At 37.3% G+C, this 25928-nt stretch overlaps 1 protein-coding gene across 3 annotated transcripts in view; it reads right to left on the bottom strand.

The window, feature by feature from the left end:
- The window catches only part of si:ch211-51h4.2, a 98481-nt gene that overhangs the window by 34152 nt on the left and 38401 nt on the right, over positions 1–25928 (bottom strand). For all 3 annotated transcript variants that reach the window (XM_043252237.1, XM_043252238.1, XM_043252239.1), the window contains exons 9-13: positions 17256–17355; positions 14889–14947; positions 14733–14797; positions 4610–4750; positions 409–451 (exon numbers count right to left, since the gene is read on the bottom strand). In XM_043252237.1, the coding sequence (XP_043108172.1) occupies positions 409–451; positions 4610–4750; positions 14733–14797; positions 14889–14947; positions 17256–17355 (408 nt within the window). The remainder of the gene's footprint in view (positions 1–408; positions 452–4609; positions 4751–14732; positions 14798–14888; positions 14948–17255; positions 17356–25928) is intronic.

Here is a 25928-nt window from a genome sequence, read left to right as displayed (position 1 = left end):
ACTGAACTGCTATGGGTTTGTTTTTATGTTTTATATTCCTTACATATAGATGTTCAAAAGGCCTCAGAGCTGCTCTGTTTTAAAGTGATAGAATGATCCCTAAGAGGGAGTCAAAAACAAACAGCTTCAACAAATCAAAATGTCAACTGCAGACGGCAATAACGATCTGTGATTCAGACATGAAGTCTGATTAAAGCTTCTCAAGCCACATACTAGCCTATCTGAGTTGCAAAACACTTGACCTTTGAAAGTCAAAAAAAACACTTTAGAGTAGATTACATGAGAAACCACTCCAAGGCTTAAACATAGAGAAAGCATCTTAATATTTACTTATTCTTGGCCCGTCACACATTCAAAGTATTTGGATTTGGATTTAAGAAGCATTGGACACCGAGTAAAACTTATTACCTTGGTTAGCGGTATCGTCGCGATCTCCCCTGCCTTTTCGGACCTGCCAAAAAAACAAAACAAAATATACACGTATGTAACGAAAGAAATAGTCAGCTTTAATTATAAGTGTTGCACAAGTGACTGCAAGTATAGCCCTGTGTATGTCTCTCAAACGAGAGATACTTTGACTCTGTGACACTAAAATCCAGTTCTTTTATTACTCCAGTCACACTGAAGAACATTCTAGTTAAGCGGTCAAAAGCCTAAAGGCAAGGCCAAAAGGTTGCCGCATGTGGAGCATGGAGTGAATACGTTACAAGCCTCCGTAAAAACTTTTCTAGGTTTGGTCCACAGGGTAAAATGTACCTCCGATCTTTCAAACAGTCACCCCTCTGGGAATGTGTGGACTGATTCTCCATTCCATTTTCATTCACTGTTGTGTCTTATAAAGTCCTTGCTTTTGGCTCAGTCCCTGTGTCTTTGAAATTCAAATAATTTTTTGTCTTTTTTCTTTGTGGCTTTGTAGCTAGAGGGCTGTATTTCAGCGCTACTAATCTGCTTTTGGAGAGAGGGAGCCTGCAGTAATACTTGATGTCTGGCCAATTTCAAATCATCCAGGAGGTTACGTCTGAAAGCAAATCAACAGAGGAGATTTGACCACATACATGGCAAAAACGGCAGAACTAACCTTAAATACATTGTTTTGTTCCTCGTTGGCCAGAAAATCATTTGGCAAGTGTTTTGCTTCAGGCCAGCAATGAGAAAATGCATTGACTTACTGCTTTCACTTCACCTCAGTCATCTTCTAACATCAACCAAAGGGGCGGTACAAGTCAACTATCATAGTAACTCCATGCTCTGTCCTTCCATACAGCATAACTGAGGTCCAATAAAATGAAAATGACTACAAATACTATTCTGCATGACTATGTTCTACATCTCTATTCCCACCCTAAACCAAAACTTAACAACTGCCTTATAGGGTAGGGTTAGTATAATATTTTATGTGATCTGTAAAAGCACAGTTTCTCATAGCCAGTATGTTGCTTACTGTATTACTTACAGTATGGTTTGTCAATAGTGAGAATTGTATCTCAAAATAAAGTGTGATAATTTTGAGAGCGATTTAAAAATCAATCAACCAATCTGCCACTGAAGAAATTAAATATATTAAACACTTAATATATTTGTTACCATGTATAAATCATGTATTTCCGTTATGTATTTTGCGAACAATTCAACGGGTACAAATGGAGAAAGATATGAGTCGCGTTATTCAGCTAAACCTTGCATATAAATATTCTTTATTAGCGGATATTAGTAATACCCTTTTAATTACCCAATACTCCCTGTGTTCTTCGACTAAATAAACTGGCACATGAGCATATAACAACCAGGGTAAGGACAGCAGATCAATATGAACAATGGCATTATCAAATTCAGTCCAAAAATAATAAATAATTATAGAAAATACCTCTGCTCCAGTTGTAAAAAAGTCTTAACGACTGTAGACAAATCAATCGCGCAGCTGACAATATAATTGCCTGCGTGGAAGAAATATCGAGTAGCTCCACTATAGTGCTTTAATTGAATTGAAAAAGCAAAGCTCTGAGTCAGTGCTTAGAATCCATCAGCTGTATATAATCAATGAATCCAGAGGTTATCAAACGCAAGGCAACGTCTGAAGCAGGCTGACCCTCTAGCTGTGGGGTAATGCCTCTGTCTGCTAGAGTACATTTCGTTTTCAATAATGGAGGCCGCCAGATGAGAGGCAGCCAGGCCTTTAAAATATTTAACCCCGGCTTTTGTAAAAGAGACACATAATGCAGTGCAAATGACATTCTCTGTAACTGTGGCGCAAATGAATTTCTCTTGGCTTTAATTATTTCTTTCCTCCCACTCCCCTGGAGTCCTCCTCTCTGCAGCCAGAGGATTGTGCGAAACATTTCGTGTCTGACCTCCATTTTTCAAAAACTTCCAACAGGCCTGCTGGGAAACCGAGCGCCCCACATTTCCCACCGAATCCCTCGTGTCCGCACGCCCAGGTGTCTACCGCTTTGTCCCCAGGTTTTGTTGGTGCAGGCAAAAAACCTGGAGAACTGTGTGCACATTTGAATAAGGTGACGGAGTCAAACTGCTGTTAGGGGACCGCATGAAACGGCTAATTGAATCGCACGGGCAAATGAAAGCCTAAACTGAATGTGAAGCAAATCATGAGATGAAATCTACCACTACAGCTTTTGGAGAGCCTCTAGAGATTCTCACTACACATGGCGGCCCTGAAGGGAGGCTTTTACTCATTAGTGAGTTGTACGTCTGATGCCGAGAGTGAGAATGACAGCGAGTGAGCGTGCGAGAGGGAGAGAGAGACGTAGACGGCCACAGTACAGAAAGACAGACGATGAACGAGGTACTTATTCTGGGATGAACTCGTAAACATGCACTTGAAACCCGTAAACAAACAGCTACATATTGATTTATGCCTAATTGCAAGTTAGATGACATGCATTCGCAGATGCAGCTTATACTACGAGCGTAACAACGCACTCGCACGCAAGCGGTACTTTACGACCTCCAACACATTCGCGGTGAACTTCAGCAGATTTTATTTTCGAGGCACTTATGCACCTGATAATGGATGGTTCGAGCGGGCCGGGCTCATGCAGCGCATCGTTTGGCCTCCAGGGGCCACTGTTGTTCTGCGTATCTCTCACCCAGAGTCCCATCATTCCCTCTCATAACTACCGCCGACACCTGTCGTCATTAAGAAAACATTCACATATTCAAAAAGCAGGGGTGTGCAGACAGCTAAATTAAATAACTGTCAAAATACTGACATGGAAATCTGTTTCACTGCGAATATAAAGGAAATATTTTGTGGGGGAAAAAAAAATCAAGTGGCGGGCGTGTTTAAGAGCAAGCCTTCAATTTTCCCATTGATGTTGTGTTTTCTAAATTAAGCCTGATGCGGCACCTTTAGATATTGTTTGAATAGTTCGAATGGTGTTAGTCTTCACCAATTATTCTTTTAAGAGCGCCAACAATGGCTTTCAAAGTAAATTACAGAGCACGAGGGCCTCGGAGCAAAATTGCAGTCTAGTAAAGCTTTACCAAAAAAAAAAAAAAAACCCTCCACAGATGAGTGAACGGAGTTATGCGGCTCACTGAATCCCCTGTCAGAGTTACATCACACTCACATCCCAAAACACACTTTCATTTTATTCCACAAATCCATTTCCCTAACTCCATCTTTTCGCCAGTTTGGAGCTGCCTGGATTACCTCGACAAACCCGGCCGATATATAAACGGCGGATGGGAGGGGAAACGCGAAAAAGCAGAACTCTGCGATCTCCAGGTGGCGGAATCCATCCGCGGAGAGCTCGAGATGGAGGGAGGGGCCTAAAATGAGACCGTTTCTGGGGGAAAAGCTTATTTACAGGGTCCTCACCTGCTTAAGTGCTGCTTAGTCAATCATACGATGCTCGGCGCATCACTCGAGGTGTGTGCCGGGGTGAAAACGGCTGCACTGGGAAGCATCTGGGAGCCGAGAAAGCGCTGACTGACGTGTCTAATCGTGCTACTCTATCCACCGTCACACAAACAACTCTGAATCATTAGGGCCAGAAATCTATCTGCTTGTATTACACATGACACCGATTTGAACGGAGCTCATTTAAATATTAATACAAGCCTCATACATAAACAAGCACCGTAATGTATGAATTGCTAAAAAAGACTCCTGCCTAGGATGTTCTCCATTTCCCCCGTCGCTGATAGAGCCGAGGAGACAACGATTAAAAGAGCGAAAGCGATGTTCGGATTCAGTCTGACTTGCGTTGTCATTCATTGTGCGACTTGTTTTATTGAGCTGTAATTCTTCGCGACTGGTACCAAACGCGCTCTAATTCGTTATCTGCCATGCTGCATTATAGAAAGAAGATGTGCTTTCAACGCAGATGTATAAGAGCAGGATACAACAGCTCACAGAGCAAAACTAAAGTGGCACAGCTAACCTCGAGTTGTTTTCTCCCACAGAAACCGGAACTGGCATTTGTTAAAAAAGACTTCGGCCCATGAAAAACAACACCTGGTACGTTAAGACAATCGCGACAGCAACCTTCGAGTATCCCGCCTCCCGAGACATCTTTACAATTGTTGTACAAGAACCTCAACGCATGTAGATATAAATTTATATGTTCGTGGGCATGTATGCACTCACTCCTCCAGGGAGATGTTGGAGTAGATAAATGTGTGTGCTGGATGAGTCGTCTCGGTTTGTCCTGCGCTGCTATTTAAGAGTTTCTCCTCCAGCAGTGACTCCACGGCCATCTGGGGAACAATCTCTAAAACTGCCCAACACCTGCATGAGAGAGAGAGAGAGAGAGAGAGAAAGCAAAAGGTAAATTTTCAAATGATGTATATGGTCCATAACACAATAAATATATAATACAATATAAATATATGATACAAAGGCATCACTTACAGGTATAAATAGTTGAAATGCATACAAAATGTATTTTTAAATGTTTTATAATGACTTAAAATATTAAATGGCACGTGCATTAAACATTACATGATACGCGACGAATCATGAAAAACACGTATCGTATCAATATACCAAAAAAAATATTTTTTTACAAAATACACAAAATAAATTACTATAATAATAATAATAAGAAGAAGAAGAAGAAAAAAAAACTGTTTTTGGGGTCAGCAAGAATTTTGGGAAATAAAATTATACTTTTATATAGCAAGACTGCATTAAAATGATCAAAAGCAACAGTGATACTCAAATAATATTATAATATTTATACTAAAAAGGTAATATTTATACTAAAATGTTAAGCAGGACAACCGTTTTCCACATTGTTAATAAGAAATGTTTTTTGAGCAGTAAATTAGTATATTACAATAAAAAATATTATAGAGATGATATTTTGATATCAGATTTGAAACTTCAAAAACCATTAATATAATAATCATTTAAAAGTGTGTCAACATAGATACATACATTTTGCATGTCTTCATGCCACAAATACATATTACATGCTAGTGGGAGAAAACCAAATCCAGACATCATGCAAGAAGATGTTTCTACAGCAGACAGAACATCTTTCCCTCAGTGCTTTGATAATTAATGCCAAAGTACTTCAACACGCTCTTCAGAAAAAGCTCTGTGCTAAAACAGCCTGTGCATCCAATATGTTTCCATGATCTAACCGAAGGTTTGGGAGGAGCATGTTCGTCTAACCCTTCCAATCATGTACGCAGGTGTGCGCATAAATTAATGGCTCGCTCTTGTGAAAATTTATTCAGCCTCCCTCCACCACCTGTAATACATTTTTTAAGCATTCTTGAGGCCTCCATCACAGGCCGCAAGCCAAAACTGTCTGTCCTTATTCCACTTAAGGATTATATTAACATGTGAATATCTCGACACCTTACATATGCACCAATTCCCACCGCACCCTCCCTTCTTACAAGCTGCATGAATCTCATGAATACTATTGCAGTTCTGTTCCATCATGTGACATCGTGCTATTGGCACATTTCCTACGCGGGCCACGTTTGTTGCAGGGGGACCTGGTTTAAAAGTGTAATGACTTCGGATTTTGTCGTTAGCAGTTTTAGAGGACGGACAAGTATTTCTGAACTCCTGGAGCTCTCCTAATCAAAAGTGTGCCGGACAAAAGAGGAAGTTATTATCTCTGGATACGAGTGCTTGTGTTTTCAAGTAGACCCCCCTGTACCTGGGTGTTCCACGCAAAGCCGATTATGTGCAGGTCTGCGTCTCTCTCACACCGTGAACCTTGCGGTGATATTTCAGCGAGAAAATGGGTCAATGCCAAGCATCAGCAGGCTGCTGTTGCATATTAATGATGAAGCTTGGCTGTGACAGATGAGATTGGCCCACAAGGGTCCTCTCTCTCTCTCTCTTTCTCATACACACATGCACTCTCATTCTCTTTGACTATTCTGTTATGAAACATAGTGAGCTGCCTGGATGTCTACTGCCTAGCAGGCATCAGCCTTATAAAGCGGCATGCAAACTGACATGGAAACACATGCGAGTGATTTGGAACGCTCTACATGCGGGGCACATAGATAAAGCACACAGGGACTCAAATCACAATTGATTCGTTTGATCAAAGTTCCCTTATGGCAAGTCAGCGAACTCTGCAGCTCATTGCTTGTTTCATGTTAGTTACGTCTATGCTAAAACGTGGTATCTACTTCAGTTAGAAAAGACCTTTAGGTTGGTTCCTGTAATATTTATATTCAGCCAGGACACCTTACATTTATTTTAAAAAGGTGACATGATGGCCTTTTAACTTCATACAAGCATTTATATTTAAAACAACAACAAAAAAGTGTTCTTTAAAATTTTCTATTCGTCAAAAAAAAATGAATAAAATTCCACCCCAAAAAATCATAAAAATTCAAAAATTTCACCAATAATAAGAAATGTTTCTTGAGCATCTAGAGCATGTAACACTGAAGGCTGGAGAAAATGCTGTTAAAAATACAGCTTTTCCATTAAAGAAATTCAACTACTTTTTTCTGTTATTTATAATTTACAAATATATATTGCGATTTCAGTTTTTATTTAGTTTTAATAAAATGCAGTCTTGGTGAGCATAAGGGGCTTCTGAAAAATATCACTGCTATTACACACTCTCTCTCTCTCTCTCTATATATATATATATATATATATATATATATATATATATATATATATATATATATACACACATACATATATATTTATACACACACACACATTTAATCATGAATTCGGCTAAAATGTATTTTAAGAGGTAATACATTGGAGCATGATTAACACCCAGGTTGCCTTAAAAATGCTGTCTACATAGGCAGCACACTAGGATTTTTAAAAGAGCATGCACTCCTTTATTCTGCTTTATATTTTCCTTTTTCTGAGGCTGTATTTATTCTCTTTTTCTTGATGTCCTTTTTTCCTCTTCCAAATCCATTGCTCATTTATATATCTCATACTGGCATTCACTTTCTATCATCTGGTTCTCTTTCTGTCTCATTCTAAATTTCAGTTTCCTTCAACTCCACACCTGCTCTTTCTTTCTCTCTCTGTCCCGCTCTTCTGGGGTCTCAAGAGAATAAACATAAGATCGACTCTGCCGGCTGAATGTACAGAGAGGCTTTTGGAGTTGGTTCAGAGGAGACCTTGCTATGACTGAGAAGAATGATGGCACACAGTATAAAGCCATGGTGGCTGCTACGCTTTCAATCGTGCTGGCTTTACAGGACTATCCGCCTCTGTGCAGAGTTCAAGGATGGGGTCAGGCCGTGAATCGATATCACTGCACTGAAATAAACTAAACCTTGTGTGTTTCAGACCTGTGATGAGTTAAAAAAACAGGTTAGTGAAGTTCAAAATGTTAAAATGTAGTATTAAACATCACACGTGTGTTAAGCCTTCCTGTTTCTGTTAAGTTAATTGTCTTTGTAAGGAAAGGATGTATATCGATTTAGCTTGTAGAAAGCATCAAAAGAAAACATCTTCTAGCATAAAAAGAAAAAGGTCTCTTTCATTAGGATGCAAAACATTACAGCAATAGAAAGCACAAACTAAGAAAAAAACTAAGACAAATTTAAACTGCACATTTCTTATTATTAAGCACAAAATGTATTTTAATGTCACTTTTGAGGAGGACTGTATGATAATATTGGTCTTTAAATGCAAGATATTTTAAGTGCACCTGAAGTATATATCAAATATATTTCAGTATATTCAGGCTTGAGGACCTTCATGCTTTCAGTTTTTCTATTAAAATGTACATTTCTGTTCGAACTGCACAGTATGAACTCATTTAATATAGCCATAACGCAAAATAGTTATGCTTTTTGATGATATCTGATTGCTTTAGATTCATATTGCATACGGTATATCTCATCTGACATATTTGTGTGTGGTGGGTTAAAAAAAAGTTAGAAAATGAGAAACAAAATGTAAATCATATAGTCCTGTTAACAGAAAAAATGTCTTGGGTTACAGATGTAACCCAAGATGTTCCCTTTCTAGGGAAGTCAACACTGTGCTCCCTAGTAGGCACGTTGCACACAGGGGTGCAGAGTGGAGTTCCCTATTCCCTAGAAGGGGAACTTGAATTTTTGTAGGTACAACATCTTAACCAGTTCATTATTGATGACCAGCAAAAACTAGCATTAAAAATCCCCCATAAAAATATATTTAAAGGTTTAAATTTCATTTAACTTTAAACATAAAATCTAACATATATATGTGTGTGTGTGTGTGTGTGTGTGTGTATATATATATATATATATATATATATATATATATATATATATATATTTTTTATATATACATTAAAACAAAGTAAATGAGAACATGTATTAGCTTTCCAAAATCTTGTGCTCTTTGAGAAATTGTAACAATCAGGTTTGTGATAAGCTATTTATGAGAAACTCAGTCACACTATCTCAACTGGCCCTCTGAGAAAGACAGAATGAGCGAGTTACCTGATAGTGAAGTAGTCTGTCAGACATGGAGTCTAGATTGCTAACACGGCCACACAGGGTTAATGACACTCCATGAGTTTAGGATGATTTAGAAAGTCCTTGCGCTCCACACGACCAGAAATGATTACAAGCCGCGGCTTACTCTAACGAGCGTTAATAATGACAGCGGCGCCATTCATCCCCCTCGTACTTCCATCAGGACTATGCTGGCGTTTACGTGGCAATGCATTCATATCAATCGCGTTGGCGCTTTTCAAACATGGTCCGATTTATGGCGCTCCTCAGACGTGATGCGTCACAGCTTGATGGTTTTGAGCTTGTTTTGAAGACTCAATCATTTGACAAACAGGCTGCGTGATGTTCTTGATGCTCTGTCGTACAGGAGTCGGGATGGGGCGGGGGTCTCATTTTGGTGACAAATCTAGCATGGCGGGATCCACCAGCAATCACTCATCAGTCACAGTCATCACGGCCCAGGATGCACTGGCTGCAGGGTTCATTAATGCTGTGCCCGCAGGCCAGCTCCACTCCGATCGCTCAGTCACTGATGACTCAATTACGATAGGACAGCAGCCACCCAAAGCAAACTAAATCAGAAGCAGGAGACATTAGCAGCGCAGTTCCTCAGAGATGACAAAAGAGTGACTTGTTAAATGTCAGAATGGCGATATGTAACGCATTGCCTGACAGGAGCGATGCTGCGGTGGTGATGTATACCTTCGGTGGGCCTTATCGCAGAGAATGACATCAGCGGCTGAGTCAAACAACTGTCCAAGAGCAGATATCCGCTTTGAGGTTTGGATGGGGACTGTTGCATTCGTGACTAGAGGTGGAAGTCATGATTCTGTACTGTGTGTGATGTCGTATACAATCTGTCATATAAATTAGTCTACAGTAAAAGTCCAAAAAAGAGAATGAAAAATTGCATTTACTGTAATAATGGCATGCTGGACAAAGCAATGAACAGCAAATGATATAGATGGGTTAAAGGAACACAACACTTTTTTCTTTTTGGAAAATTGGCTTTTTCCAATGCCCCTAGAGATAAACAGTTGAGTTTGACCATTTTTTTTTATCCATTTAGACGAGTCTCCGGGTCTGGCGGTAGCACTTTTATCTGTAGCTTAGCCCAGATCATGGGTGTCCAAACTCGGTCCTGGAGGGCCGGTGTCCTGCAGAGTTTAGATTCAACCCTGCTAAAACACATATACTATGCATGTCTGAAGTACTTGATTAGCTGGATCAGGTGTGTTTAATTAGGGTTGCATCTAAACTCTGCAGGACACCGGCCCTCCAGGACCGAGTTAGGACACCCCTGGCCTAGATGATTGAATCTGATTAGACCGTTAGCATCATGCTGAAAAATGACCAAAGAGTTACGGTATTATTCCTACTTAAAACTTGATTCTTCTGTAGTTACATTGTGTACTAATACTAATGGAAAATGAAATGTTTTTTTAGACTTTTTTTATGCTGGTATAACTAGGAACTATACTCTCATTCTGTCGCAAAAGTCAAGAAACCTTGCTGTTGTACCATGGGTGCATCAGGCGCACTGATATTGAAATTGTTGAGGACTATTTCCAGGCACTGCTTAAGGGGGACTATTTTCAGCTGCGTAATATCAGTTCCTAGTTATATCAGCAAAAATTTGCCTTAGTGTATGGTGTAACTATGGAAGAGTCAAGTTTTAAATAGGACCAATAACAAAACTCTTTGGTCATTTTTGAGCATGATGCTAAGGGTCTAATCAGATTCAATTGGAATCTGATTAGGGTTGGAAAAAGTACGTTTTTGGAAGATTTATTGTATGCTCACCAAGGCTGCATTCATCAAAAATACACTTAAGAAAATATCCTTCAGAAATCATGTTGATTTGTTGCGCAAAGAAACATTTGTAAACAGTGTTGTTTTCCTGTTTATATAAATATTTTGTAACAATATAAAAGAAGTCTTTATTTGAGCAACCTAATGTATCTGAATAGAAAAAATTTTTTTCAAGGTTTTGCAATATATTATATATTATTTTAATAATTATAAGATTAATTAAAATTATTACCTTTAATTTAGTATTAGTGAACCGTTTCATTCTTTCCCTGAAGCCTGTTGAAGGATCGCCTGGGAACAGATGGACCCTCGATTATGAATAAGTTCTCTACAAAACTACATTTATAAGTCAAATAAAACTAGGTTGATTTCGTGATTGTAGATATAAAGGGAAAAGATAAAAGATCGTACTGAAACAAAGGCTTACAAAAAGTTGACAAAAATCAAAGGAAAAGCATCTGCTTCAAAAGCAGCAGACAACTTCATAAAACTGTTTTCCTCACTTTCCAGCGGCCACTGGAGATTTATCTTCTAATCTGTACAAGCTACGCTTCAGAAGATCTCAATGCAAACCAGTGAAGCTCTCCTCCTCTGCTCTCTAAATAGAGGACACAAAATAAAATTATGCTCAGCTCGATAATTAGATATTAAAATTATGATTTGGAAAACAACAACAACAAAAAAAGAAAAATCACTTTGCAGCTGACAGGTCGGTTTGAGAGCACTGATGCAAAGTGCTGATAAAAGCAGGTTAAATATTTCCCTATCAATGAGTATATGGGCATTACATTGGAAAATCTAGGAGACGCTGCAGATATTAAGGTAAATTATGGTGAAATGGATCTAAGTGGAAGCAAACTCATCAATATGGCTTTCTTAGGCTGGATAGGACAGTCAAGATATTAGAAATATTAAAAAAACAACAACTAACCCTTAATAAAGGGTAATAAAAAAAAGAAACTTAATTATAATTAAGGATCCCTGATACTATTGGTTAAATAAAATGTTTAGATGTTTATTAAAGAAAAAAATCTTAATGTTTACCCATTAACTTTAGCTCACATGAGACAAATAAGTTTGCCACTGTAGTTTAAAACAATGAAAATAATAATAAATTAATACAAATTTTATATCTGAGAACAAATCTTAATATCATATGCAGTTTTGTTTCTCAGTACTTTTAAACAAGATTTTTTTAAAAAGCTGCTGGCATTTACCATCCAGCTGAAATCAGACGACAAATTATAGTGTTTCTGGCATATTAAACTGGGATAACAGAAAAATATTTTAAGACCAAAAATAACACACTTGAGCTTTAAGATACTAAACAAATCTTGATCTGACAGCACCTGTTTAGAAAAAGGATAAAATCTTAAGGCTGATAGAAGTATGAGATGCTCAGTAGCTGTCTAATATCTCAAAAAAACAAAAAAAAAAAAAACACACATGCTGCAAATTAAGCCATAAAAAAAAAGAAGGCTGAATCTGTCATGCCTCAGAAGAAAGTGGATGTAACGGATGGTGCAAAAAAAAAACATTCACAGCAGCTGCATAGTACTGAAACACGGGGCTTAATCATATCTGGCCAGAAATGATGACATGAGAGTTCAGTTGGTTCAGCTGGGTGACACCAAATGCATTTACATCAAAAAACCATGCCAGATGAGTAAAGAATAAATATATTTGGATTAGATGCAGTAAATTAAATAAAGCTACAAATAGGCAGGAGCTCATATAACCAAGGCACCGAAAGCTGAATTAACTGTAGTGGCTAATACTGTACATCAGAATTCGGCCTGAATACAGAAGAGATAAAATATGAGATTTATGTATTTGAATTCAATTCTGGAATACATCGTTTTAACTTATTAAAATCAATTACCTAAATTGAACTAAAAAAGTATGTAGGTTCATACCGCTTATCCAGATTTACTAACAGCTTGCGTCTTTGTAAGCTCTCTTTTTGTGTTAAAGGGATCACATGCTGCGATTTCAAATTTTCCTTTCTCTTTGGAGTGCTACAAGCTGTTTCTTTGTGCTTCCAAAAGAGGACATATCTAGAAATCAATGGTTAAGTTGTATTCACAACACTGTTCCAGAACAGTTTAACCCAAATTTTAGAGTGTGTTCGGTGCATGTGTGTGTTTAGGATGGAGAGTAGCCTACGCTGGCTTTGCAAATAGAATATAAAGTGGAGCAGTTCTACTTCTGCAAGGACAGTCTGGCGCTGCCGACTCACAACCTTTAAGTAAGTTATGCTTTCTTATTAAAAGAACCTGCTACTTACTATTTAAACGCTTACTATTTTAAGCAGTAAAGGGTAGTGCTTGTTGTTTATTGTTACTCCGATCACAAATGCAGACATGTTATGTCTACAGTTTGATGCAACGTGATGAGTAAAAAAACATGATAATCAGTAATCATGTCCCCGTTGGATGCTATAAATGCCTCGCTTGTAATGCGTTTTATTGTTTTGGTGTCATAGCACCGGGACGTGGGATCACGTAACATTTATGCTACATGCTTGTGGTATTCGGCCAATCACAGTGCACTGGATAGCTAGTCAATCAGAGCACACCTTACTTTTTTAGTACGATGAGTTTTGTACAAATCGACCCGTTTCGGGAGGCAGGACTTAGAGGAGAAACTAAAATGTACAATATGTGGGAAAAAAAAAAAAAAATGTTTTTTGCACCTTAAACTGCACAAACACATTGCATTACACCGAAATACACAACAACTATATATTTATTTATTAGTACTGTTACATTCCTTATGACTTGACAAATATGCATCATGTTAAGGTTATTATTTTGTTTATACTAATACACTTTGTATGGAATTCAAATACATAAATCTATTGAGAGCATTGTCAACAAGAACTAAATTGCCAGTGATGGTTTATTAAGCAGACTAAGTGGACTGTCGTATCTCTGTTATGTGATCATGTATTGACACAAGTCTTCAGATAACGATCGATTCGGCCAGAATGGAAAGCCGGTGAGAGTCCGTTGTCAAACACTACCTGCCATCAGCGAAGAAGGGCAAGTGATTTAAGGGAAAGACAGAGTTCTGCCATAGCGGCAGGGCTGCAGCAGTGCATTCTGGGTCTCCGAAGAGGCTGACATGAGATCTCATCTCCTGTAGCTGACTCCTTTCATCTCATCTGCTCCAACATAATTGCTTTGGGTCTCCTGAGTAACATAGTGCTGATTGGTAACTCAATAACTTCTTTACAGATGATTAGATGAAACGTCAGTGTGTTGGAGATTTTTCAGGGTGTGCTAAAATCAGAGAGACATCAGGGACAGACGACAAGCGGGCAGCTCAGGAGGGAGATGGACCGAAGACGTCTCTGTCTATCTCTGGTCTGCATGTACTGGAAGATGGAAGTCGTTCGGCTAAGTTTTTTTTTTCTGGGTCATTTTAAAAACAGTAAGTGCTTTTGCTTTGACAAATGAACGGGGAGAGCTTCGCATTGTCAACTTTGAACTTGACACTAGTCCTACATTTAAATTAAACTGAAGGACATGTCACCCAAGTAACAAATGATAACCTACAGTAGCTGACTCCATCTACTGTAGTGCATCTACAGCACATGATCTTAGAAAAGCATAAACAGGATAGTTCACCTCAGAAAAGCCCTTAAATGTTCTTTCGTCAGGTCATCACATAGAAAAAGAATATAGCTCAAATTCTTTTTAGGATATTTATATGCAAACACTGATAAATGATAAAGAACCATTTCTGGTTCCACAAAACACTCTTCAATGACCAGCTTCTTAGCGTAAAATAATTTAGAAAAATGAAACAAATGAAATGGAAAAAAATTCAATATTCCTTTTGTGTAGAAAAAATGGAATTAATAACTGTGTGTAATGAAATGAGGATGAACAAATAATTACAGATTTTTCATCATGGGTTAATCACTTCTTTATATGGCATATATTGTTGAAAAAAAGCTCATATTTTATAACCAAAAACTTAAAACTTACCATAATATGTTTAAGAGTGTGCATGTAGCAAGTCCTCCAAGCACAGCTCTTCTGAACCATAAAACCTGTACAAAACAATTTTATCGCAACATATAAGTCTCAGAGTTTACAGCACAAGAAAATTGTTTGGATTATAATATTAATTTATAATATTACCTGTGTTTTAACATGGGAGATTTCAGAAAATAAAAAAGGCATGACGTTGACAATCCCACCTGATGGGAAGAAACAAATATTAGTCGTCAAGACAATACTGCCCAGCTTAATCAACAACTTCTGCTTGGTCTAAAAATGATCTTTGATGGTGTTACTTAACTGACTAACATGTTTACAGTCATTTATCAAATCATTTTTAATGGCGTCAAAATGTTAACATGCAGTATACCAGTTTCGAGGGCAAAAAAACCCAAAAAACAAATAAATACGTTTTTAAGTTTATTCAAAGAAGTCAACTCACGCTGTTTATTAGACTAACTATAGACGGTTTACAGCTGCCATACAGCAACTTGCTGAATTAATATAAACATGTGGTATACATAGTAAACAGTTGTCATTTTAAAAAAATCTTTGAATGAGGCTCATTCAGTCAGAATTAGCCGGAATCCATTTTACAAGTCTACTCTCAGTTTTAGCAATTGTTAATAAAAAAACAAGGGAATTGAGAGCAGCTCTATAAATGTTCTCTTAAAAGTGCTGACAGTCACAACTGTGTTTTCTCTTGCACCAAATGAAAATCATCAGTAAGATAAATACGAACGAGGAGCAAGGGACTAAACCCGGTACATTACAACAGATGGCGCACAGCAAAAGGTAAGAGCCCTTGTAATTGCAGATGCTCCCAAGAGCCCAGAGCCGGATTTTAGACAAATAAACCAAGCGGTGGGCCCTTGTGAGACTGCTCCACTTTTTGTACCTATTCTACAGCATCTGCATTAACCAAGCAGTTACTAACAACCTTGCGCCCGCCGCGCAGTATGCTGACACTTGCATTATAAGCGCTTAGGTGTTTTTTTTGTTATAAAATACACACAGTTTGACACCGAGCCAGCTCATTCCCTTCTTGTCAGCTGGACCGGAGACAGATAGACTCCCCCTGCTGTCACTGTAAACAAAGCCTGGCCTTGTGACTCCTTAAAAGCAGACGCCCATTAGGTGCCTGGAGGTTCCACAGGGGCGTATGCTGGGCCCTTTAAAAAAGCCGTCGAGCAAACAGCTGTCTATTCAAAGGTGTCACAGTGGCTTTGGCTGTAAATGAGAGCAAGGCGATGTGTGAGACTCTCGCGGGCGGATTTTGTTTGTTCTGTTGACAGAAGCCTCCTGCGGGCCACCGAGGTTTGGCTGCCTCTGGACCTTACAGCTCTGAGTGTGGCAGCCAATTAACAGGATTAGAAAAAGGGACAGAGAGAGAATTCCCCGGACTCCTGGCTAACATCTACATTGTCACAGTGATAAGGTTCGAGAGGTACTTTCATTAACTGCTCAGCACACCAGCTGCGATGAACACACACTGGTGTCTCTGTAGTTTCCAGATCTCTCTTCACTTCATTTCACTAAACCCAAATGCACTGACAAGCCACTGCCCACATGCTACACAAACAGAGAAACAGCACACATCTTCTTTCTGGAGTGCACAGGCATCAGAAAGCATTTGCACGCTTAAGTTAGACTTGTAAGAATGTGCAAAAACATGTCAGAAAGTCATTCAATTGCATAAAAAAACAAAAACGGCATTTATTTGAACATACTTTTACGCTGAATGCTCACCAAATTAAGTTAGGTTAGTTTAAAAATGCAAAAAGAATGAACACGTACAATGAAATAAATGTCAGAATGAAGTGACTTCACTTGAAGTGGCTTCTTAAACAAGAAAAGATGTAGGCCTCTGTAAATGTTAGAATTTACTAATAAAAAAAAAAACTGTTAATACAAAATAAACATCAACTCAAATAAAACTAAATTCTTTTTATATATTCATACATTTCAACTAGCTGTCAAAGCAACATTTCTATTTTTTATTTTTTTTTTTACTTGAAGTTCAAAAATAAACTGAAACCACTATTTTCTGTTACTCTGTTACAAATGTACATATATATTTATATATAAAAAAACCTGCAGATTTAGATGCTATTAAACACGTTCATATAGTGAACTAGGATAAAAGCAAGATAAAAATGTTCAGTCACAATTAACTAAAACTAATTAATAAATACAATATATACATACCTAAAAAAAAAAATAAATAAGAAAAAACAATGCAAAAAATAACATCAAAGTAGCAGTTGTGATCTTATGTGAGAGAAAAGTTGAAAGAGAGGAGTGCATATGGGCAATGTGACGACCATCAAATCATTTATATTTAGAAACTAATATTCTATAAAACAATAGGAATTTATGTTTATTTGACTGTATATTCATTGTTTTTTTTTTTTGCATAACTGTCCAAATACTTTTTTTTTTTTTTTTTTTTTTTTTTTTAACTAAAACAAAAACTAATATAAAAAAAACACGGGAGTTTTGTCTTACCGAGAGCGACTGTTCCCATTAGAAAAGGCTTCCCGATTTGGGTGAAGTCATTCGTGGTCTCTTGGTGAACCTCTGAACCCACAACAAATGTCACGGCCACCTTGGGGCAAAGAAATTATGACAGGCTGTAAGACGCACGGCACAGAGCATCCGAAGTAATCCAGCCCACCAATAGATTCTCATTTCAAATGACATTTGCAGGGATATACAAAACCAGAGAAAAGTGCAATGACAAATGTCTTGGTAGTTTCTGTCAAGGGTTACTGGAAATACCTTGGGGGTGCACAACCAAAAAGTGTTTTACCACAAATTGATAGCTTTTAATGTCATGACTCGTGACCACTGAAACTGAAAAAAGAGAGGAGATACAATATGTGAGAAATGGAAGAGAGAGAGTGTGAAATAGAACAACAATAGTCCTTGACCTGGATATTTGTGGTGCATGACTAGCTCACAGCTGAAATAATATTTGCAAGAGTTATGTGATAAACATGCTGCATCAGTGGGATCATTTTATTAGCTAAATAATTTCAGGTGACAAAGCCATGTCAGTTTAATTTGAATCCAGTGCAACTAAATCTATTTAAACACACAAAATGGTTAATGTGGCCAAGTAAAAAAAATTAAAAATTAAAAATTAATTTATATATATATATATATATATATATATATATATATATATATATATATATATATATATATATATATATATCCATCACCTTTATAGTCACATTTATTTAATTTCAAGGACACCATCATTTAAACCTTAATTTGCTTCATGCAAATAAATAAATACAGTAATACATGGCATTAATTTATGATGCATGACATGCACACACAAAGGCTTTGCTTCCAAATACTGACTAACAGCCATAGCATTAAGGAACGAAAATATTTTTTACATGAATCAACAAACTAACAATTTTTTCAACTGTAAATGTTATTAAACACGTTCATATAGTGAACATGGAAACTAGAAAGAGTGTTCACACTTTCTTGAGGAAAATAAGCAAATAAATGAAATGCAAATTTCGGCACAGTGAAATCTGTGTTGTTTAAGCAATAGGCTGCTAAACCCTAAAGCTAATATTCAGATGGACATTACCAATTACCTGTCTATTTTTGCTACAACGAAAATAGCAAAACTAGCATCTCTGAAGGATCCTTTGTTTACAAATGAATCACTTGAGGAATGATTCACTCATAATAAAGTTGTTGCCACCTACGGGAATGACTATATAACTTTCAGAAAGAGTCACATTGTCTGAAGAGTTAAATGAAGCGACCCAAAGCATGGTTATGTCATGTAGTGATATTTGCAGCAACAGACACACACGCACACACACAAACAAACACGCACACACACAGTAGCTAACAACGCTGCTGCACCTTTGAAATGGGGAAGTATTTGCATCAGGAGCAGCCTTTCTGTTTTTGGTGATATGCAGAATAAAAGAATCCCGTCTTATTTGGCTCTGTTATTATTGTGTTCCAGGAAGTCACAGACCTTCCTGTTGTGTTAACCCCAATTCTCACTATTGTCGGACTGCTATAATACACGGCTGCCCATGGGAGGATGGTAGTACAGTGCTCTTCTATCGGGAGATGACAGCCCACCTGTGCGGCCAGACTCAGTGTGCAGCCGCGTCCGAGCTGTGAGATTGTTAATGGAATTTTGCAGCACTACGTGCCCGCAAGAGAGCAATGAGAAGCTCCTCAGAAACAGCCTGCCTACATCTCACTGCCCACACATGCAGAGCCAGGAAATTACTCCCAATGAAGGCCGACATCTCACTCCCTCTATAGCTCACTGTCTTGGAGGGAGAGAGGGAGAGAGAGTGGCATAGATGGACAGACAGATAAAGCCAGATTATTATAGCTAAATAAAACTACAATTACAAAGATGTTATCGTTATATGTAATAAAATAAACTCTAACTGAAGAAAAAGAAGAAAATCTCATTAATTTAACTACTTAAATGTACTAAGTTAAATACTAAAAAGAATGAAAAATATAAAGGCGATGTCCTTAAAAACGTATTTTACATATATGAATTTATAATTGAATTCCATATAAAATATTATTTGTATAATTACATTTGTGTATACAATTATTTGATCATTTTTAATGAAATGTATTTAGTCATTTATTTTACTTATTATATTGTGAAATATATAACTTTTTTTAAGTCCTATCCTATGCTTAGAAACCTTTATGAAAGTACAGTAAAGATAGTAACAGTGTGAAATGCTATTATATTATATAATATTGTTTCATATAATTTGGTTTGTATAATTTCTGGTATAATTATTTTATAACGTCCCGATTTAGTAATGTGTTTTAATTAGTATATTTTTACATAGTACATTTTGCTTAAACGCTGCATCTATCAAAATTCAGTAAATATAATAATTGAGCGAAATATTATTTCAATTTCAAATAACTGCTTTGTATTTGACCTGATCCTTCGGAAATGATTCTAACATTTCTTATCATCAACGTTGAAAACAGACCGATTCATATGTGTGTCGTGCAGAACATGATACATTGTTACAAGTTTCTTTGGAAGAAAATAAACAAGCTGCATTTATTTTAAATAGAAACTATTTTAAATCGTATTTTTAACAATAGAATATATTATGTATAATATCAATATAATATATAATATCTGGTAATATATATATATATATATATATATATATATATATATATATATATATATATATATATATATATATAATTTATTGATATTGTTTTAAAGTGAAGGTTGAGGCGCGGAGTTCCAGAAGTCCAGGTAGGGGGCGGAGTCCGGCGGTCGACGCGCCCCTTTTTCTGGCCCGGGCGCGGGGCTAAGCCAGCGGCAGAGTGGGATGAGCTGTGTGCTCACAGCCTGGACTACGGAGGTCCCACGACGCGCTTCTCGGACGGGGGGGGTGAGGTCCAGATTTAAATCTCACATGAATGACAATAACATCTGCAATGTGTACATGACATTTGATTATATGCAACAACATGACAACTTGCAATACTAAAACCATTACTTCAGAAAAAAACGACGCTTTAGTCTTTCAATTACACTAGACAGCATTTTCTGGGAAATCGCAATTCAGAGCTTTCTTGAAAAGGGCAGAAGAAGAAAAGCTGGCATATAGAGTCTATTGTCTGTAAGTAAAGTAAACATTGCACTTTTAAGGACCAGGATTACCGAGAAGACATTCCATTAGGTGCACACATGTGGCTTTTGAGCTCTCGCAGAAAAAAATACGATCACATAAAAGTGCCTTTTAGTTTCCTTTTAAAAGCAGGATGGTGAAGGGAGACCAGGCAAAGACTGTGATTAGCTTCTTTCTAACTTGACATTGTCAAAAAAAAAAATCTCAAGTGAGGTCTAAGAAAATGAAGTGTAAAAGCACGTATTACCCAACAGAGGCTGTTCGCTCAAATCTCACAGCTTTCTGAGAGTGCCCATCTACCCGGCCCTTCGACGTCTCTTCTCGGCTCTCTATTCTCTCTTTCCCTCCATTCCTGCAGTTTTGAGCGCGACTGAGGCCGAAGGGAAGGGAGGCGAGAGGTGCTGTATCCTGTCAGGATTGACCCACCGCTACAGACGTTATGCATTAGTAAAGGAAAAAGAATGCCATTTCCTTCAACGTTTGAGATGGCGTCCGTAAATACGCACGCATTCGCTCTCACTCTACGATAATAAACGCAAAGTACACAAACTGATATAGTAAGACGACAAACGCACGACCATCGACCAAACACCTTTAGCGCTTTCTAAGTAAAGCGAATCCTCTCTAAATGCATGAAGGCCACTCCAGCGGCTCCAATCTTCTAATGCACACAGGGGAGCAGATGATGGACTGAGTGAATCCATTTCACGGAGGATCAGACCGGAGGGAGAGATGGTGGAGGAACAGGACAGGTGGCTGGGGAAGCAGACATCCTAACCCCCTCACCCCGGCGCATCGACATCTTCTCCCCTCGACCGTCTGCACGCTTTTGAGCGAGAGCAAACATGACAGACGTTCACTTTCGCTTTTCAGCCGAGGTGCAATATACAGCGCAACATACGCTTTTCATCACGCAAGCCGAATTACCGTAGTTACACTCACCGAGGAGTTCAGCAGCGCTTTGCCGCTCTGACGGCCGAACGCAGCCCGCTGTGAAGCCATAACCCTCTGCAGGAGTTTGATTCATGCATGTTCTAGCACGATCGATCTAAAGAATGCACCTGGGTTGCGTGTTTTACAGATAACTGTCAAGATGGGGAAAGGTAAACTTGTAAACTCCTGGGTAGCTCACCTGAGATCACAAATATTTTACATTATTCACCAAGGCTGCAATTTTTAAAAATTGAAAATACAGTAATATTGAATTAGCCCGAGTAGAAATTTCAAAAGAATAACATTTGCAGCTGAAATTTATTCACACCTTCACGATTTAATGCACTCTTGCCGAATAAACTAATTCTAACTAATAAACTCATTTTGAACGGCAGCGAATGTGGCTGAGGGGAAGATTATTAGATTATCACTAAAAAGATCAATGAAAATTAAAAATGTAAACGTTAATGTCAATAAAATTAAAGTTTGTACAACAGGCCCAATCAAACAAATATGTATATTTTTCACCAAAATTAATGGAAATTGACGTTCTTATCTTTATGTTATATAACCCCCTAATAACATCAGACTCAACTGAATGAATTTCTTTTGGCAATCCCCAGCGACAATAATAATAATACATAAAATAAATATACTAAATGTATTCGAAATACATTTATTTCATGCTAAGTGTAAAATATTTATTAGCATATTTATGTACTTAATAAAAATACCATGAAATTGTACTTTTACTGGTACAATTACAAATACAGTAATTTAAAGATGCAAATTATTATTCAAAGATTACATAATCCTACATTATCATGCATCAACAGTGACATTAAAACACATTTTTTGTTTATTCTGCAAGTAGTACTACAAATACATTTATCAGTACATTTTAAGTGATATGTTGTAAATGTATTTAAATATGTTAATAGAATTGAACTATAGTTAGTATTAAATACATTTTAAATCCCTTTTTTTTTTTTTTTTTTTTTAATAATGGCACATTTTAACACGATAAATAGAATCTCCTCTCTCTAGCGTAATAACCACAAAAAAAAAAAAAAACGCCAGCTTATTACTACTGCTACTACTACTAATAAAACAAACAAATTCCAAACCTAGCTTCAGTTCTCAACATACATTTTTCATTAGTTCCTACATAAACCTTCAAACTGAGGTCAACTGAATAAAAAAAGGTTTTATCTTGTAACTTTAGCTAACTAATAAAGCAAACCAAGCAAGCAACAAAACTATTACTCAAAACAAAACTCACCTTACCTGAGAATTTGTTTTGTGATATCAGATTATTTCACCCATAGAAGTATATTCTGAGTGATTTGTAATATCAGGCTTTATTATAAACACGATTCCACTGAACGCAATTAGCTCATATTTGAGAGGCAGAGCAGAAAACCTGTTCCTAAAAGTGAAAAACAAAAGCGGCTGCCCGCTAAGGCAGTGAAGCGGAGTAAATGGCCTATTTTATCTATGCCTCTCAAAGGCTGAGGTATAAATACTCTCTTGACCATCTTGCAAAATGGGACACAAACCTCAGGTAAGAGCAAAAGAGTGGCTGTTATTTTGAGTTTTGGAGCGAGGCAATACTAAAGAGTGTACAGCTCTCAGACAAAGAAGTCATTTCCGGTCCCTTCACACTATATAATAAACAATAAGTGTAGTGAACTTTTCGGGTGTCCATTTTGAAGGACAACAGTTGAGCTATTGCACATTGGAGGCTTTGATGTTTTATTAATAGAGCTGCACAGAGAGTGTCAAACACTAGGGGCGTACATCGACTCTACTGGGGCATGTGGGCTGAGCCAGACAGCTGACAGCACAGCGGAGAGCCTGGTCTCCTGACATTGATCTGTTTGCTTTGTGCGGTTTTCTCTGCAGGACCGTATTCGGTGCAGAGCTGGCTCCAAAACCGGTGCAAATCAGTGGGAGAGAAATGCAAATAAATGCTGAATCTCATCGGTCATGTACAATCATTTAACATTGGAGTTGTTCAAAATAATATTATGAAATGTGCCTTGCTACACATTTTTGGAATGCCTTGATACTGGAATATATGGATATATGAAACAGGAAATTTCGATTTCCATGCCAGGGCTACTTTCTTGGATCCATAAAAGGTATATACACAAAACCCTTAGATTCATGTTGATAAAAATGGTAGACATTCTAATGCACTGTGACATGCACACTAGCTTCATTTTAAGCTACTCTTTCATTTAATCATATAGGGAAAATTCTCTTAAACTTTTAAAAGGTAGCTTTTTCTCATTTTTACCTTTTTGTTTGAGTTGGTGGATCGGTTTGTGTACTTTGTGTTTATTATCAGAGTGAGAGCGAATGTGTGTGTATTTACGGATGCCATCTCTAAATTTGAAAGAAACTGCATTCTTCTCCATTAATCCATGACATTTTTATTTTATTACTTCTTTACATGCATTTACATCTGCATATTGTCATTTGACAATAAAATATTGTCACAAATTTAAAATAACTTAAGCTTTTTTAAATTATTTCTTTTACAACCATTGCTGCAGTCTTCATTGTCTCGCCTTCAGAAATCATTCTAATATGCTGACTTAATATTTCTTTACATTTTTTTTTTGAGGGCATTATATTTTCATTTTCTATTGTAAACAGTTTTACGCTTGAAGCTTACATTTTTGAATTCTTTGTTTTATTGTTGTGATTATTTTGTATTATTATTTAATTTTACGTAAAGCCTTTTGAATTACCATCGTGTATAAAAAGTGCTATATAAAAGAAACTTGCCTTGCCTAAATATTACATATTTTAGGATACTTTTAATAATATAGCTCAAAAGAAAAGCATTTATTTGAAATCTAAATATTTTATTACATTATACATGTCTTTACAGTAACTTTCAATCAATTTATTGCATCCTAGACTGAATACAGGTATTAATTTCTTCATCTTCAAAATAAACGGACAAGGTCTTTCCTGACCTCAGACCTTTGAATGGTTGTGTTCATTTACTGCAAAAAACAATTAAAATTAAAAAAAAAAAAAAAAAAATCATAGAATTTATATGGACATTCTACTGCGCAAGAGTCTCTAAAATCAACAAAAAAAATTCACAAAAAACAAACAAATATATAATAATACTGAAAATGTCAAGAAATGGCCTTGCTTGTCTTAAACGACAATCAATCCAAAATGTTCACGTAGCCAGACTTCCATTGAATCTGTCTTTGCTTTTAAATGTCTGCACGCCTAAAGAAAATGGATGGATTATTTATTGATGCATTGCGCTGTGGTGTTAAAGCAGAGCTTCATATAGTATGCGTTTGCTGACAGATGTCATGTATCACCTCCAGCTCTTTAGTATTTCTTGCCTTTGCAGTGCGCTGCTGACAAACTGTGAAAATCACACATAACCATGCGAGTCGGTGACGCAGTACACGGATGACACTAAAAATACTGCAACACTTGCAGAAAATGTCTCCGTATTTTAAAATAGCCCTAATTAATAGTTTAGAACAAGACAACATACTGTATCAAAGATGAGGAGATCAACATACTTTATCAGAATGTATTACAAAAAAAAACTAAAACTTCACTTAACTGAAAAGACTTGATGGGAATAAAATGTACAAAGTGCGACTTAATATATTTCCCTACTTTAGAAAAGGAAGGATGTGATTTAAGCGAACCGTGTGTGTTAGTCAAGGATAGTATCATAATAGACCCTTGCCGTGTCTGTCCTTCAAAATCACCTCAATAATGAAAATGATCGATTTCAGATCGTCTCGACTGCGGCTACCCTTGTGTAAAAGTTGAGCAGTGGACAGATCTATTGCTTCTTTAGAGTTCCGCTTTATTGTTTCTATTCTTATATTTGTCTGCAGCATGTAGGGCGCAGCTGGGGCGAGCGGAGAGTCTGTTAGTCGGAGGAATTAGCACATCGCCTACAGTTGTCCATTGGCAAAGATCTCGCGTTCGGCTGTGAGACAGGCGGTAGTTGAGCTTAATTGCCGTGTCCTGAAACTCCGGGCCGTGAGCCGACAGGGTGACATTTACATGCTTTGAGAGGCACTTTTGATTGTGGTTTTATGAATTACATGATTAGAGGAGATTTTGCCAGCTATTCTAAGAAACGCTCGAAGCAGACTGCACTGATTAGCTAGATAGTGCCTCCCAAAAGTCAGGCCTCACGCTAGCTGCGACATTTAGGAGAAGTGATTTACCAGTTTCGCAGTGAATTGTTATGATGAGGTTACAACCTTATGGATTCCTGGAGTGTGTTTGTGATGGAGTAGTGGAGCTCTTCAGCAGAGACAATAAATAAATCATCATGGAGGGAGAAAATTGATTTTTTTCCCTCTCTCTGTCTTTCCCTGACATATTGTGAAATCAAAAAATCGTTGGCAACTTTGAGGAAGAAAGAACAGTAAGTAATCACCATCTCTGACATGAGACAAACTTGATTAACCCTACTTCATAATGCATTTAACTGTGCAGAATGGCCAATCATAGAATATGCAGGCTCTCGTACAAGTCTATTCCTTTTTGATGGCTTTGA

The sequence above is a fragment of the Puntigrus tetrazona genome, chromosome 11, assembly GCF_018831695.1.
Source record: "Puntigrus tetrazona isolate hp1 chromosome 11, ASM1883169v1, whole genome shotgun sequence".
NCBI classification, from domain to species: Eukaryota; Metazoa; Chordata; class Actinopteri; order Cypriniformes; family Cyprinidae; genus Puntigrus; species Puntigrus tetrazona.
Note: the sequence above shows the minus strand (reverse complement) of the source record. Positions and strands in the feature narration are given on the sequence as shown.